We start from the raw sequence: 15,021 nt of genomic DNA on the forward strand, positions 1-15,021 counted from the left end.
CTGTTCTCTCCAAACATAACAAAGTTCTCTTGTTTTATAACAAATTATAGTCCTGGTGATACAAAGTGGTCTTCCAATACAACACAGATCCCTCTAGTAGGCGCTTTGACAAATTCTTCTCTAGAAATTTAAAGTAATAAAATAAGTACTAGGCTTTGTGAAATACAGTAGACTTACATTAAACTCGTATGAATCTCAACACGGTGTTATTATTGTATAATACACTCGTATTAATCTTACCACGGTGTTATTATTGTATAATACACTCGTATTAATCTAACCACGGTGTTATTTTTGTATAATACACACGTATTAATCTTACCACGGTGTTATTATTGTATAATACACTCATATTAATCTCACCACGGTGTTAATATTGTATAATACACTCGTATTAATCTCACCACGGTGTTATTATTGTATAATACACACGTATACACACATATGTTACAATGTATCATACACACGTATACACACATATGTAACAATGTATCATACACACGTATACACACATATGTTACAATGTATCATACACACTATACACATATATGTTACAATGTATCATACACACGTATACACACATATGTTACAACGTAACTGTTCACGTGTAGAATTTGTATTGTGTTGTTCTTCAGTATGCCTTACCAGCATTCATGGCCAAGGACGGGGCATACAGTACAATGGACATGTACAGAACCTGGAAATATAACGAGAAACACAATAATAAATTAAAAAAACACTTACGTACATAATAAAACAAAACAAAAAAAGTATAGGTCACACGTCTGTGACGATAACGGAAAATGTGTCCGCTTCAAAAACTAACAAAGGAATGCCGCAAAATCAACAAAACCGTAATTTGAATGCAAAATCGATTAAACTAGGGCAAAATGTGATGGCAGGAACGTTTGACATTGATCTGGGACTAGTGATAAAGTACAAGTAGACCACAACCAGGGGTTCCGGAAGGGTAAGCGTCTTCTGCTTCATCGACGACCCCCGCCATGTAAATGTATGTTAAATCCATTAAAGATCACGTCCTCAAAGCAAGCCCCGGTGCAGTGACAACAATACAACAAGGAGTGACATTCCATCATACAAAGTCAACTTGTCTATAGCTTTCATAAAAACGCAGAATTTCGATAACCATTACTTGTAAAAACTAATTATATACTACAGATACAGTTTTATCAGCGTAGATCAATGAAGAATATAGATAATGTAAGATAAGTACAGAGAAATATAGCTATCTAATGTGACAAATGTCCTGTGCATTATATACATTTTGCTGCACCGTGCTGCTGTTCCGAATGAGCCCGTAGACCTAGAGCTATCAGTGGTATATCGCCACTTATCTCACAGACCTTTTTAATAGTATATGTGATACGGCATCTCCAAATCATTCATTTTTAGTCAGCTATACTAACAAAATATTAACAGTGAGCTCACCATCTGGACGACGTAAATAATGGATACCAGGGAGCGTGTAGGACTACCGAATCTCATCTCCAGGTACTGAAAGTAAAAAATAATTATATACCATAGCGTATACATTGGATATCGGGGAGTGTGCAGGACTACCGAATCTCATCTCCAGGTACTGAAAGTAAAACATAATTATATAACATAGCGTATCCAATGAATATCAGGAATCATTTAAAACTCCCGTGTTCAAATTATCGTACCAGTATCCCCCTACCCCTGTCCCAATTATCGTACCAGTATCCCCCTCCCCCTGTCCCAATTATCGTACCAGTATCCCCCTCCCCGTGTCCCAATTATCGTCCTAGTATTCCCTCCCCCTGTCCCAGTTATCGTCATAGTATCCCCCTCCCCCTGTCCCAATTATTGTACCAGTATCCCCCTCCCCCTGTCCCAAATATCGTACCAGTATCCCCCTCCCCCTGTCCCAATTATCGTACCAGTATCCCCCTCCCCCTGTCCCAATTATCGTACCAGTATCCCCCCTCCCCTATCCCTATTATCGTACCAGTATCCCCCTACCCCTATCCCAGTTATCGTACCAGTATCCCCCCTTCCCCTGTCCAAATTATTGTATAAGTACCCCCTCCACGTGTCCCATATTTTGTACTTATATCCCCCTCCTTTCTATCCCAGTTATCGTACTAGTATTCCTCCACACCCTGTCCAAGTTAACGTACCAGTATTCCTCTACCCCTATCCCAGTTATCGTACCAGTATCCCCCCTCCCCCCTTGTCCCAGTAATCGAACCAGTATTCCTCCATCCCCTGTCTCTTTTATCGTAGTACCAGTATTCCCCCTCCTCCTTATCCAGTTACCCTACTATAAGCTCCCTCCTTCCTATCCAGTTACCCTAATAGAAGCTCCCTCCTACCTTACTAGACGCTCCCTCCTCCCTATCTAGTTACCCTAATAGAAGATCCCTCCTCCCTATCCAGGTACCCTACTATAAGCTCCCTCCTCCCTATACAGTTACCCTACCAGAAGCTCCCTCCCCCTTATCCAGTTACCCTACTATAACCTCCCTCCTTCCTATCCAGTAGCCTTACTAGAAGCTCCTTCCCCCATCCAGTTACCCTACTATAACCTCCCTCCTTCCTATCCAGTTACCCTACTATAAGCTCCCTCCTCCCTAACCAGTTACCCTACTAGAAGCCCCCCCCTCCCTATCCAGCTACCCAACTAGACGCCCCCTCCTACCTTACTAGAAGCTCCTTCCCCCATCCAGTTACCCTACTATAACCTCCCTCCTTCCTATCCAGTAGCCTTACTAGAAGCTCCTTCCCCCATCCAGTTACCCTACTATAAGCTCCCTCCTTCCTATCTAGTAACCTTACTAGAAGCTCCTTCCCCCATCCAGTTACCCTACTATACGCTCCCTCCTTCCTATCTAGTAACCTTACTAGAAGCTCCTTCCCCCATCCAGTTACCCTACTATAACCTCCCTCCTTCCTATCCAGTAGCCTTACTAGAAGCTCCTTCCCCCATCCAGTTACCCTAATAGAAGCTCCCTCCTACCTTACTAGAAGCTCCTTCCCCCATCCAGTTACCCTACTATAACCTCCCTCCTTCCTATCCAGCTAACCTACTAGAAGCTCCCTCCACCCTATCCAGTTACCCTCCTAGAAGCTCCCTCCTCCCTATATAGGTACCCTAATAGAAGCTTCCCCCTCCCTATCCAGTTACGCTACTAGAAGCTTCCTCCTCGCTATCCAGTTACCCTAATAGAAGCTTTCTCCTCCCTATCCAGTTGCCCTACTAGAAGCTCCCTCCTTCCTATCCAGTAACCTTACTAGAAGCTCCTTCCCCTATCCAGTTACCCTAATAGAAGCTCCCTCCTCCCTATCCAGTTACCCTACTAGAAGCTCCCTCCTCGTCGTACACGTTACACACACACTTATATTAAAGCTTTTTTTCATTTCATCTCGCGATAAAATTCTATATGATAGAGTGTTTGTCTGATACAAGCTTAAATTTCTTTATGACTAGTACAAACATATTTTTATTAACGTTCCGTGGATAATAATCTTGTTCCAATATTTCAATTAATCTATTGTTTTTGACCCTTTACATATAAAGAAAAAACAACATTTGTCGCTTTCCTGATAAAACAACAGGGTGATCTTTGATGAGGCTGGCCTCCGGATTTCCTGATAAAACAACAGGGTGATCTTTGATGAGGCTGGCCTCCGGATTTCCTGATAAAACTACAGGGTGATCTTTGATGAGGCTGGCCTCCGGATTTCCTGGCTCGTGAAATAGAAATACATTAACTCAAACTGTACAATTTGTACTTTCAATTAGTTGTTTAGGTGTAAGGAGCGGAATGTATAAGGTTTAATTCATAACCAAACATGAACATGATTCCATAGAAAGACCAAACACACAATACAGTAGACAATACATTGATAGATATTACAGAATTAGACCTTCCATGTTCAAATTAATTAACTTAATTTCTGTTAGAAATAAGAAGAAATTGACTAATCTTTACACATTTTTAATAGCTGCTTCACAACTGAGATCAAATGAATAATTACATGTATTGTCCATCCTCCATAATATGTCTGTGTTGCTGTGTATCACTCACTCAGTTTTGTAAAATGTGTCGTAATGTTTATGCTGATAAGCCGAAAGGCTAAAGGCCAATACACTTATAAACTCACCAAACAGCACAAACTGACTCTCATGTATATGTATGCGATATCTGAAGTACAAATGTCTCAAATTATCTCTACAGTAAAAGGTGACTCACAATTATCTCTACAGTAAAAAGTGACTCACAATTATCTCTACAGTAAAAAGTGACTCACAATTATCTTTACAGTAAAAAATGACTCGAGATTTTCTCTACAGTAAAAAGTGACTCACAATTATCTCTGCAGTAAAAGGGACTCGAAATTATCTCTACAGTAAAAGGTGACTCACAATTATCTCTACAGTAAAAAGTGACTCGAAATTATCTCTACAGTAAAAGGTGACTCACAATTATCTCTACAGTAAAAAGTGACTCACAATTATCTTTACAGTAAAAAATGACTCGAGATTTTCTCTACAGTAAAAAGTGACTCACAATTATCTCTGCAGTAAAAGGGACTCGAAATTATCTCTACAGTAAAAGGTGACTCACAATTATCTCTACAGTAAAAAGTGACTCGAAATTATCTCTACAGTAAAAGGTGACTCACAATTATCTCTACAGTAAAAAGTGACTCACAATTATATCTATAGTAAAAAGTGACTCACAATTATCTCTACAGTAAAAAGTGACTCGAAATTATCTCTACAGTAAAAGGTGACTCACAATTATCTCTACAGTAAAAAGTGACTCACAATTATATCTATAGTAAAAAGTGACTCACAATTATCTCTACAGTAAAAAGTGACTCGAAATTATCTCTACAGTAAAAAGTGACTCACAATTATCTCTACAGTAAAAAGTGACTCACAATGATCTCTGCAGTAAAAGGTGACTCACAATTATCTCTACAGTAAAAAGTGACTCACAATTATATCTATAGTATAAAGTGACTCGAAATTATCTCTACAGTAAAAAGTGACTCACAATTATCTTTACAGTAAAAAATGACTCGAGATTTTCTCTACAGTAAAAAGTGACTCACAATTATCTCTGCAGTAAAAGGGACTCGAAATTATCTCTACAGTAAAAGGTGACTCACAATTATCTCTACAGTAAAAAGTGACTCACAATTATCTTTACAGTAAAAAATGACTCGAGATTTTCTCTACAGTAAAAAGTGACTCACAATTATATCTATAGTAAAAAGTGACTCACAATTATATCTATAGTAAAAAGTGACTTACAATTATCTCTACAGTAAAAAGTGACTCACAATTATATCTATAGTAAAAAGTGACATACAATTATCTCTACAGTAAAAAGTGACTCACAATTATCTCTACAGTAAAAATTACTCGAAATCTGTACTTAGTGACTCGAAATTATCTCTACAGTAAAAATGACTCGAAATCTGTTCTTAGTGACTCAAATATCTCTAAATTCTCTTACATTGTTAAGTGACACAATATTAGTTCTTTAATAAAAGTGTAAAAATGACTTTTACTGTAAAAGTTGACACAACAGTGTAAATTTACTCTATCTCTACAGTGTTGAGTGACTCAAATATCTTTCCATAGTACGAAGTGACACAAAACATCAACTATTACTAAGTAGCAGGAAGCTGGGTTTACTAGCTTATCCTTGACAAAGAAACCATACAAATAATAGCTTTGAAGACATACATGTACTAATATGCTGTGATATATTAAAACTTGTGTTGCACCGGTCACGGCCTACAGTATGTATATTATGTAGGCTCGGTTATAATTGTTTATGCGTGGTCAGATGTAACATAAATTACCGACCTATCAAGTACGTTTCCTGCCCCAGCCTGAAGCCGGGCTGACCGATGACTCCCTCACACTTGTTTTCAGGTAGCTCTACATATTTAAAACGATTGTACACGAACTACAGTATTTTTTTAGAGAAAAATAACTCTCCATAATTAATACCAGACTCTATTCTAAAACCTCAAAACTTTTCATTTCAGCTTATCACTTCAATCTCCACGGTAACACGAAATAGGATATTGTGATGCTGCACGTGACAGCCCTGACCTACGTATTCAGTGGAATCCACGTCACGTTGATTATCACGGAGTCGAGGTTTATCTAGAGCACGGTTGAATGTACTCCGTGTGCTGCTTTCGACATAACTGTAACGTACTGAAACCATTTCACAGGTGTTTGGCAAATAACGCAGTAGGAACATTTCAGAATGCACTCTGCTCTACATCACAGACACTAAATCTGAGCAAGACCCACCCATAATGTTAGCTTAGGCTACTGCAGTGATAAGGTCACGTATGTATTATATGCTGATTCTGGTATTTTGTTATGTCCTCGTGTGGCCACCCTCACACTAAAGATCGACCAATGTCGTATGTAAAAATCAAACATATTGATTTCGTTAACACAACAAATATAATAATGATAATAACAATCTAAAGAACTGTCTCTGATCGTTTCCCTTTTTTATACAATATACCTATTACAACATGAATACGCTATTTGATACTTGTGGATATGGTTATCTAACAACTCGTATTAATGATTTATCATCAGAAATGTGATGTAAGGGGGGAGAGCATTTAAACTCATTTTAGATAATTTCTCAAACACCTAGAAACTTTCGCGTTGTGCGGAGGGAAACTTGAAGTAAACATCTTAAAATAAAAGTGATATGGATCGACACACAAGCCAAACCTACATATCCAAGGCCTTGTCGTGGACCCGCTCCAAATACACTGCTTGTTGTACCCCTCGTCGCCGTACCAAGGCCCTGTCGTGGACCCGCTCCAAATACACTGTTTGTTGTACCCCTCGTCTCCTTACCAAGGCCCTGTTGTGGAACCATTCCAAATACACTGCTTGCTGTACCCTTGTCTCCCTACCAAGGCCCTGTCGTGGACCCATTCCAAATACACCGCTTGCTGTACCCTTGTCTCCCTACCAAGGCCCTGCCGTGGACCCATTCCAAATACACTGTTTGTTGTTACCCTTGTCTTCCTACCAAGGCCCTGTCGTGGACCAACCCCAAATACACTGCTTGTTGTACCCCTCGTCTCCCTGCCAAGGCCCTGTCGTGAACCCATATCAAATACACTGTTTGTTGTACCCCTTGTCTCCCTACCAAGGCCCTGTCGTGAACCCATTCCAAATACACTGTTCGTTGTACCCCTTGTCTCCCTACCAAGGCCCTGTCGTGGCCCCGCTCCAAATACACTGCCTGTTGTCCCCCTCGTCTCCCTGTCAAGGCCCTGTCGTGAACCCATTCCAAATACACTGTTTGTTGTTACCCTTGTCTTCCTACCAAGGCCATGTCGTGGACCCGCTCCAAATACACTGTTTGCTGTGCCCTTGTCTCCCTCCCAAGGACCTGCCGTGGACCCACTCCAAAAAAACTGTTTGTTGTACCCCGTGTCTCCCTACCAAGGCCCTGCCGTGGACCCATTCCAAATACACTGTTTGTTGTACCCTTGTCTCCCACCCAAGGACCTGTCGTGGACCCGCTCCAATTACACTGCCTGTTGTACCCCTTGTTTCCCTACCAATGCCCTATCTTGCACCCACTCCAAATACACTGCGTGTTGTACCCCTTGTCTCCATACCATGGCCCTGTCGTGGACCCGCTCCAAATACACTGCCTGTTGTACCCCTAGTCTCCCTGCCAAGGCCCTGTCGTGGACCCATTCCAAATACACTGTTTGTTGTACCCCTCGTCTCCCTACCAAGGCCCTATCGTGGACCCACTCCAAATTCACTGCGTTTTGTACCCCTTGTCTTCCTACCAAGGCCCTGTCGTGGACCCACTCCAAATACACTGTTTGCTGTACCCTTGTCTCCCTCCCAAGGACCTGTCGTGGACCCACTCCAAAAAAACTGTTTGTTGTCCCCCGTGTCTCCCTACCAAGGCCCTGTCGGAGACCCATTCCAAATACACTGCCTGTTGTACCCACTGTTTCCCTACCAATGCCTGTCGTGGACCCGCTCCAAATACACTGCTTACTGTACCACTTGTCTCCCTACCAAGGCCCTGTCGTGGACCCGCTCCAAATACACGGTTTGCTGTACCCTTGTCTCCCTCCCAAGGACCTGCCGTGGACCCACTCCAAAAAAACTGTTTGTTGTACCCCGTGTCTCCCTACCAAGGCCCTGTCGGAGACCCATTCCAAATACACTGCCTGTTGTACCCATTGTTTCCCTACCAATGCTTGTCGTGGACCCGCTCCAAATACACTGCCTGTTGTACCCATTGTTTCCCTACCAATGCCTGTCGTGGACCCATTCCAAATACACTGCCTGTTGTACCCATTGTTTCCCTACCAATGCCTGTCGTGGACCCGCTCCAAATACACTGCCTGTTGTACCCATTGTTTCCCTACCAATGCCTGACGTGGACCCATTCCAAATACACTGCCTGTTGTACCCATTGTTTCCCTACCAATGCCTGTCGTGGACCCATTCCAAATACACTGCCTGTTGTACCCCTTGTTTCCCTACCAATGCCCTATCTTTGACTCACTCCAAATACACTGCGTGTTGTACCCCTTGTCTTCCTACCAAGGCCCTGTCGTGGACACACTCCAAATACACTGCGTGTTGTACCCCTTGTCTTCCTACCAAGGCCCTGTCGTGGACACACTCCAAATACACTGCGTGTTGTACCCCTTGTCTTCCTACCAAGGCCCTGTCGTGGACCCACTCCAAGTACACTGCGTGTTGTACCCCTTGTCTCCATTCCATGGCCCTGTCGTGGACCCACTCCAAATCCACTGTTTGCTGTACCCTTGTCTCCCTCCCAAGGACCTGCCGTGGACCCACGCCAAAAAAACTGTTTGTTGTACCCCGTGTCTCCCTACCAAGGCCCTGTCGGAGACCCATTCCAAATACACTGCCTGTTGTACCCATTGTTTCCCTACCAATGCCTGTCGTGGACCCGCTCCAAATACACTGCCTGTTGTACCCCTCGTTTCCCTACCAAGGACCTGTCGTGGACCCACTCCTAAATGTATCCGCTCCGAACCAGGGCTAGCTACGCCTCCAGGCTACCGTAACCTGTTAAGACTTAACATAAGGATAACATTCCATCAAATCTAAAGTAAAGTTTTTATATGTCACGTGATAACTATGTATTGTTGGTCAATTCATCAACGGTACCGATTCGCGGCATGTTATTGAAATGAAAACGAGGCATCACGTGACAAATGTTTGCATACACAAGTAATGAGCCGCATTAAATAGTCGGATGATATATCTAATTGCATTTCCGTGTAGTAACATATAATGGCGGAATATGTAACTCGGGATTAAAAAACGTCAGAATATTAATTAATTCAGACCGGAGCGTCCTTCATAAATTATTTATCACAACATGTTTTCACCCTCGTTATATATTCCATACATAATATACTCTTAATTAGTACTGTCGCAATAATATACTCTTAATTAGTACTGTCGCAATAATATACACTTAATTAGTACTGTCGCGACAATTACCCTGCATGTAGCATTCTTTCTGTTATATTACGCCTTAGAAGACAACATTTAATGTGTGAAAATAACAGTAGTCAGGTCTGATTTGTAGAACTACAGAAAAGCATTTTCCGTTAATTATTTTATTTACCTGGTATGCACTGGTAACCCTTAGCCTATAGAAGACCGGCATATAAATATGAGCGGCTGCTCCGATGGTGAAGAAGTAGCCCAGTCCAATCCACCAGTACATGGTCGTATAAGTGTACATCTCCGACGGCGTCCCTAGCAACGTAATGGCTGACATGAAGCTGGCCAGGAGGGACAGGGCCACAGGGATGGCGCTCATGTTCCCTCCCGCCAAAAGGAAGTCTTTAATGTTCTGTCTTCTTCTGTCTTTGATGGCGTAGAACATACCAATGCCAGCAGACACACAGAGAAGGAGGCCGAACAAGACATAATCCACCACCCCGAATGTGTTCCTTTCTCCAGTCTGAAAACTGTATTTCTTTTCTTCGTCCATGTTATCGTATCTACCGCTTCTTCGGGACTGACTGCAGCATGTAACTCACAAGTATGTCAAACTATCAGAATAAGGTTGTAAATAGTCTTATCTACTACCGTAAACGTTGCGATCTAGCTGCTGGCTCCTGTTCTCCAGCAGTCCTAGTATCAGAATGCTAATGCCTTTTAAATACGTGGTTTAACTTAGTTACGTTTCACAACAGACTATATCGTAAAAGTAGGTTTCCACACCAGCCAAGTTTCGCGGGTTAAGATAATTGCACAATTACAAAGTAGATGGAAATCTCATACAGCCTCGATCCGTACGTTGACCTCTGCCTTGCGGTGCTGTGCCTCGAGTTCACACACGCGGGCTATTTGTTGTTTTAGTGTGAAGCTGAATGAAGCGCTGGTCTAGATTTTACTTACGGGTCGTGCTATTCCATATTATCGCTTATAACGAGAGAAGTGAGGGCCGAATAGCACGTGGAGTTCAGCACACATTGCCATGTGTTCAATAGTTTATCAACGAAAAGAAACAGGTAATAAATAGACAGCTGTTATAGCTACGTAGATGCGTTCATGTCCTGACTTTCGGCGACAGTAGATAACACGCTTAAATTATAAGTAGAACATTTGTATGGTGGCATATTTCTGCCATCATCTAGCTGCTTACGTATGTCGACATAATTATTGAAAGATGTCGACATAATCTGAGAAGATGTCGACATAACTTTTAAATTATGTCGACATATTATCACATTTGCCGAGATAATTTTGCCGAGATAATTATATCGTAAGTGGGTAACTCGGCTTTTTATCGTGTTAATGCTCGGGTGTGACAACGACTTGCTACTGACGACTTGCCACTTACGACTTATTTATGTAAAATCCCTCTGTGATTAATAAACTCTGTACATCATAGTAACCTACTGTAATATCCATATATTTGATTTCCCATATTTACATTGATTTTACCAAGTTACTCACCAGTATAGTCACCACTGTCAAGTCAGCATCAGCCCACCTTCGCGGTCCTCATGCACAAGCCTCGGTTTGGGAAGTCGGAAATAATCTACTAGGATGTCGACATAAATAAGTCGTAAGTGGCAAGTCGATGTCACACCCGAGCATTAACACGATAACAAGGCGAGTTATCCACTTACGATATAATTATCTCGGCAAATGTGATAATATGTCGACATAGTTTAAAAGTTATGTCGACATATTCTCATATTATGTCGAAATATTCTCAGATTATGTCGACATCTTTCAATAATTATGTCGACATACGGAACTCGTAAGTCGCAAGTGGATGGCAGAAATATGCCACCATACTTTTGTATAAGACTTCTGACACCTTCACAGACAAGGGTAACGTCGCTACACCAAAGCGATGCCAATCGAAGACAATCTAGATAACCACAGACCAATATATATAGTGTCAACCTTGTCAACAATGTGATAAAGGATAATCTGCTTCACAATGCAGAGTCAGGTTTTAGGACAACATTAATGCCAGACTAGAATCCAGTACACCTGGTAGATAACTAGATTGCTACCGTTTATAGAAATGTTGTACTTGTATAGAGGAAGGTGAATGGGTTGTCACCCATCACCGATAAGTTATGGCAGTGTGTGTTCTCACTTGTACCCAAATCCTAATGGACAGCCGTACATGGGACAGAAGTGGGAATAACTGTGAATAGAATGGAGTTTATGGAATAGTTTTATTAAATAAAAAATAATTATTTGCATCATTAAAACCAAAATTATAATTCTGAACGATAGTGTATGTTAATTGTTTTTGTTTTCCACAGCTTGTAAATGTAAACACACACAGTCAATTCACAATTATCATGAGACATATCATGTTGCACATAACTGTACAGAGCAGGACCTCTTCTCACACAAACCGAGTTTGGCTGCTGACCTGTCACATACATTTTGTGTAGAGATTAGGTAGCCAGTGGTTTGCCTGGATAACGAATCCCGGCCTTTAACAGAGCTTTCGATTAGTAAATCTTAAAGGGTCTCGTTATCAAATTCTAAATACATCTAGTTTTCCTCATAATTACACAATAAATGTCTGTTGTTAATCACGGAAAACATCGGTTTTTCCCCACTTGACACCATCTACAGTGTCACAGAGATGCGTGCTTTACTTTGTCCCGCTATAGTTTATATATAGTAACATGCAGGCTTGAGGGATTATATTGCCCCTTCATTTTTTATTATACCGATGTCGAGAGTCTTTATCTATACTCTTTCACTACCGTCTGCAGTGAAGTCTCGATAAACAAACTGAGGGGTCAAGGTCGAATACCAGTTGTATTCACCTTTCACATGTGACGGAGCCACTGGTTTGTCTTTGATGTCATAATTATGAGACAATGCACTGATTTCTATTTACAGTTTATTTGCATCTATATACATATATACAGGTACATGTCCATACGTTCACCGCAACACTTTCCCTGCTCACACGTTGTCTCTCCAACGTTCGTACCACAACTCCCAATAGTTACGTCCTCTCTCGTGCACCTCACAAAACTAAACTGAACTCTACACCCACACACAACCTGTCCTATCTCCACTGTAACACACACCACCCTTCGTTCTCGTGACACTGTAACACACACCACCCTTTGTTCTCATGACACTGGCCATTCTCAATTAACATTTCTCCCTAACGGTCCGAGCTTTAATTGACAACTTATTAAGATCTCCAGAACCAAGTACTATGTCTCTACATTTAAATTGCACGCCTAATCTTAAACAATTAAACAACTACAGACTCTCCACAGACACTCACTGATAAGTACAGCTGCGGCTGACACAAGAACCACTGACCACTCTGACCCCTATACTGGCCCACTTGACTCTCCTACTACTCTCAAAGGTAACACTTTTTCACACACTTAACTGGTTCGTTTATTTCATGCGGGAGGTTACGGAAGCTGCCGATTGAAAAGGACAGCGAAGTCAATGCAAGTCCGGTAAACAATAAAAAAAATAATTCTTTTTTAGAAAAATTAAGTAGAGACTTATTATTAATAATATACATACATGAGGATACTTTACATCTTCTCCAAGACGATACCACATAAAACAACAATTATGCCGATTGCCAGGACACATCATCGTACACACAAACACAAATTATCATTGTGTGAAATTGTAATTATGCAGCTAGCGTATACGGGAAATGGATTGAATACGGAGTTAACAAATCAAATTATGATATAAAGGGTTCTCCTTATTAAAGTCATTGATAGAGGCAGGTCAGCAGTCGTCGTAGACACCATTGATTATAACGGCAAGGTCGTGACACTGCTACAGGTCAGCAGTCGTCGTAGACCCCAATGATTATAACGGCAAGGTCCTGACCCTGATACAGGTCAGCAGTCGGCGTAGACACCAATGATTATAACGGCACGGTCGTGACCCTGATACAGGTCAGGAGTCGTCGTAGACACCAATGAATATAACGGCAAGGACGTGACCCTGCTACAGGTCAGCAGTCGCCGTAGACACCAATGAATATAACGGCAAGGTCGTGACCCTGATGCAGGTCAGCAGTCGTCGTAGACACTAATGATTATAACGGCAAGGTCGTGACACTGCTACAGGTCAGCAGTCGTCGCAGACACCAATGATTATAACGGCAAAAGGTCGTGACCCTGCTACAGGTAAACAGTCGTCGTAGACACTAATGATTATAACGGCAAGGTCGTGACACTGCTACAGGTCAGCAGTCGTCGTAGACCCCAATGATTATAACGGCAAGGTCGTTACCCTGATACAGGTCAGCAGTCGCCGTAGACACCAATGAATATAACGGCAAGGTCGTGACCCTGAGACAGGTCAGCAGTCGTCGTAGACGCCAATGATTATAACGGCAAGGTCCTGACCCTGATACAGGTGAACAGTCGTCGTAGACACCAATGAATCTAACGGCAAGGTCGTGACCCTGAGACAGGTCAACAGTCGTCGTAGACACCAATGAATCTAACGGCAAGGTCGTGACCCTGAGACAGGTCAGCAGTCGTCGTAGACACCATTGATTATAACGGCAAGGTCGTGACACTGCTACAGGTCAGCAGTCGTCGTAGACACCATTGATTATAACGGCAAGGTCGTGACCCTGAGACAGGTCAGCAGTCGTCGTAGACACAAATGATTATAACGGCAAGGTCGTGACACTGCTACAGGTCAGCAGTCGTCGTAAACACCAATGATTATAACGGCAAGGGCGTGACCCTGCTACAGGTCAACAACTTCAGGCCAATCTTAGCTATCATGCCTAGATTAAAACAACAGAGATACATACATGAGGATACTTTACATCTTCTCCAAGGCGATACCACATAAAACAACAATTATGCCGATTGCCAGGACACATCATCGTACACACAAACACAAATTATCATTGTGTGAAATTGTAATTATGCAGCTAGCGTATACGGGAAATGGATTGAATACGGAGGTAACAAATCAAATTATGATATAAAGGGTTCTCCTTATTAAAGTCATTGATAGAGGCAGGTCAGCAGTCGTCGTAGACACAAATGATTATAACGGCAAGGTCGTGACCCTGCTACAGGTCAACAACTTCAGGCCAATCTTAGCCATCATGCCTAGATTAAAACAACAGAGAAAGATTACCGAATCCCAATACAGATAGCTGCATCACTATGCAGAGAACATCTCCAGGCTATACTTCACACCCAAGGTCCACACACAAGGCCACCCACTGAGTCCTGTATTTTTGGATATTTTCTTGGTCCATTGGTTAAAATGTATCCAGGTCTTTAACAGACATTCTTGGACAGCTAGAGGGTAAATAGGAGCACCATGTGAAAATCTTGTAACAACGAGCGGGCAAGCTATATACACAATCACGATTCAGAAAGACGACAACAAAATTAACATTATATTTTTCACATTGCGTAGCAACACGAACCTCCAGATTCAGG

At 41.9% G+C, this 15,021-nt stretch overlaps 1 protein-coding gene across 1 annotated transcript in view; it reads right to left on the reverse strand.

Annotated features, from left to right (window-relative positions):
• Positions 1–10,626, reverse strand: part of LOC110449669 (sodium-coupled monocarboxylate transporter 2-like) — a gene marked incomplete at its 3' end in the record, with an annotated part of 27,925 nt that extends 17,299 nt beyond the window's left edge. The window contains exons 1-3 of the mRNA XM_021496673.1: positions 9,690–10,626; positions 1,450–1,515; positions 646–697 (exon numbers count right to left, since the gene is read on the reverse strand). Of these exons, the coding sequence (XP_021352348.1) occupies positions 646–697; positions 1,450–1,515; positions 9,690–10,061 (490 nt within the window). The remainder of the gene's footprint in view (positions 1–645; positions 698–1,449; positions 1,516–9,689) is intronic.
• Positions 10,627–15,021: the final 4,395 nt, after the last annotated feature.

Source organism: Mizuhopecten yessoensis, unplaced genomic scaffold, assembly GCF_002113885.1.
Source record: "Mizuhopecten yessoensis strain PY_sf001 unplaced genomic scaffold, ASM211388v2 scaffold4769, whole genome shotgun sequence".
Taxonomy (NCBI): Eukaryota; Metazoa; Mollusca; class Bivalvia; order Pectinida; family Pectinidae; genus Mizuhopecten; species Mizuhopecten yessoensis.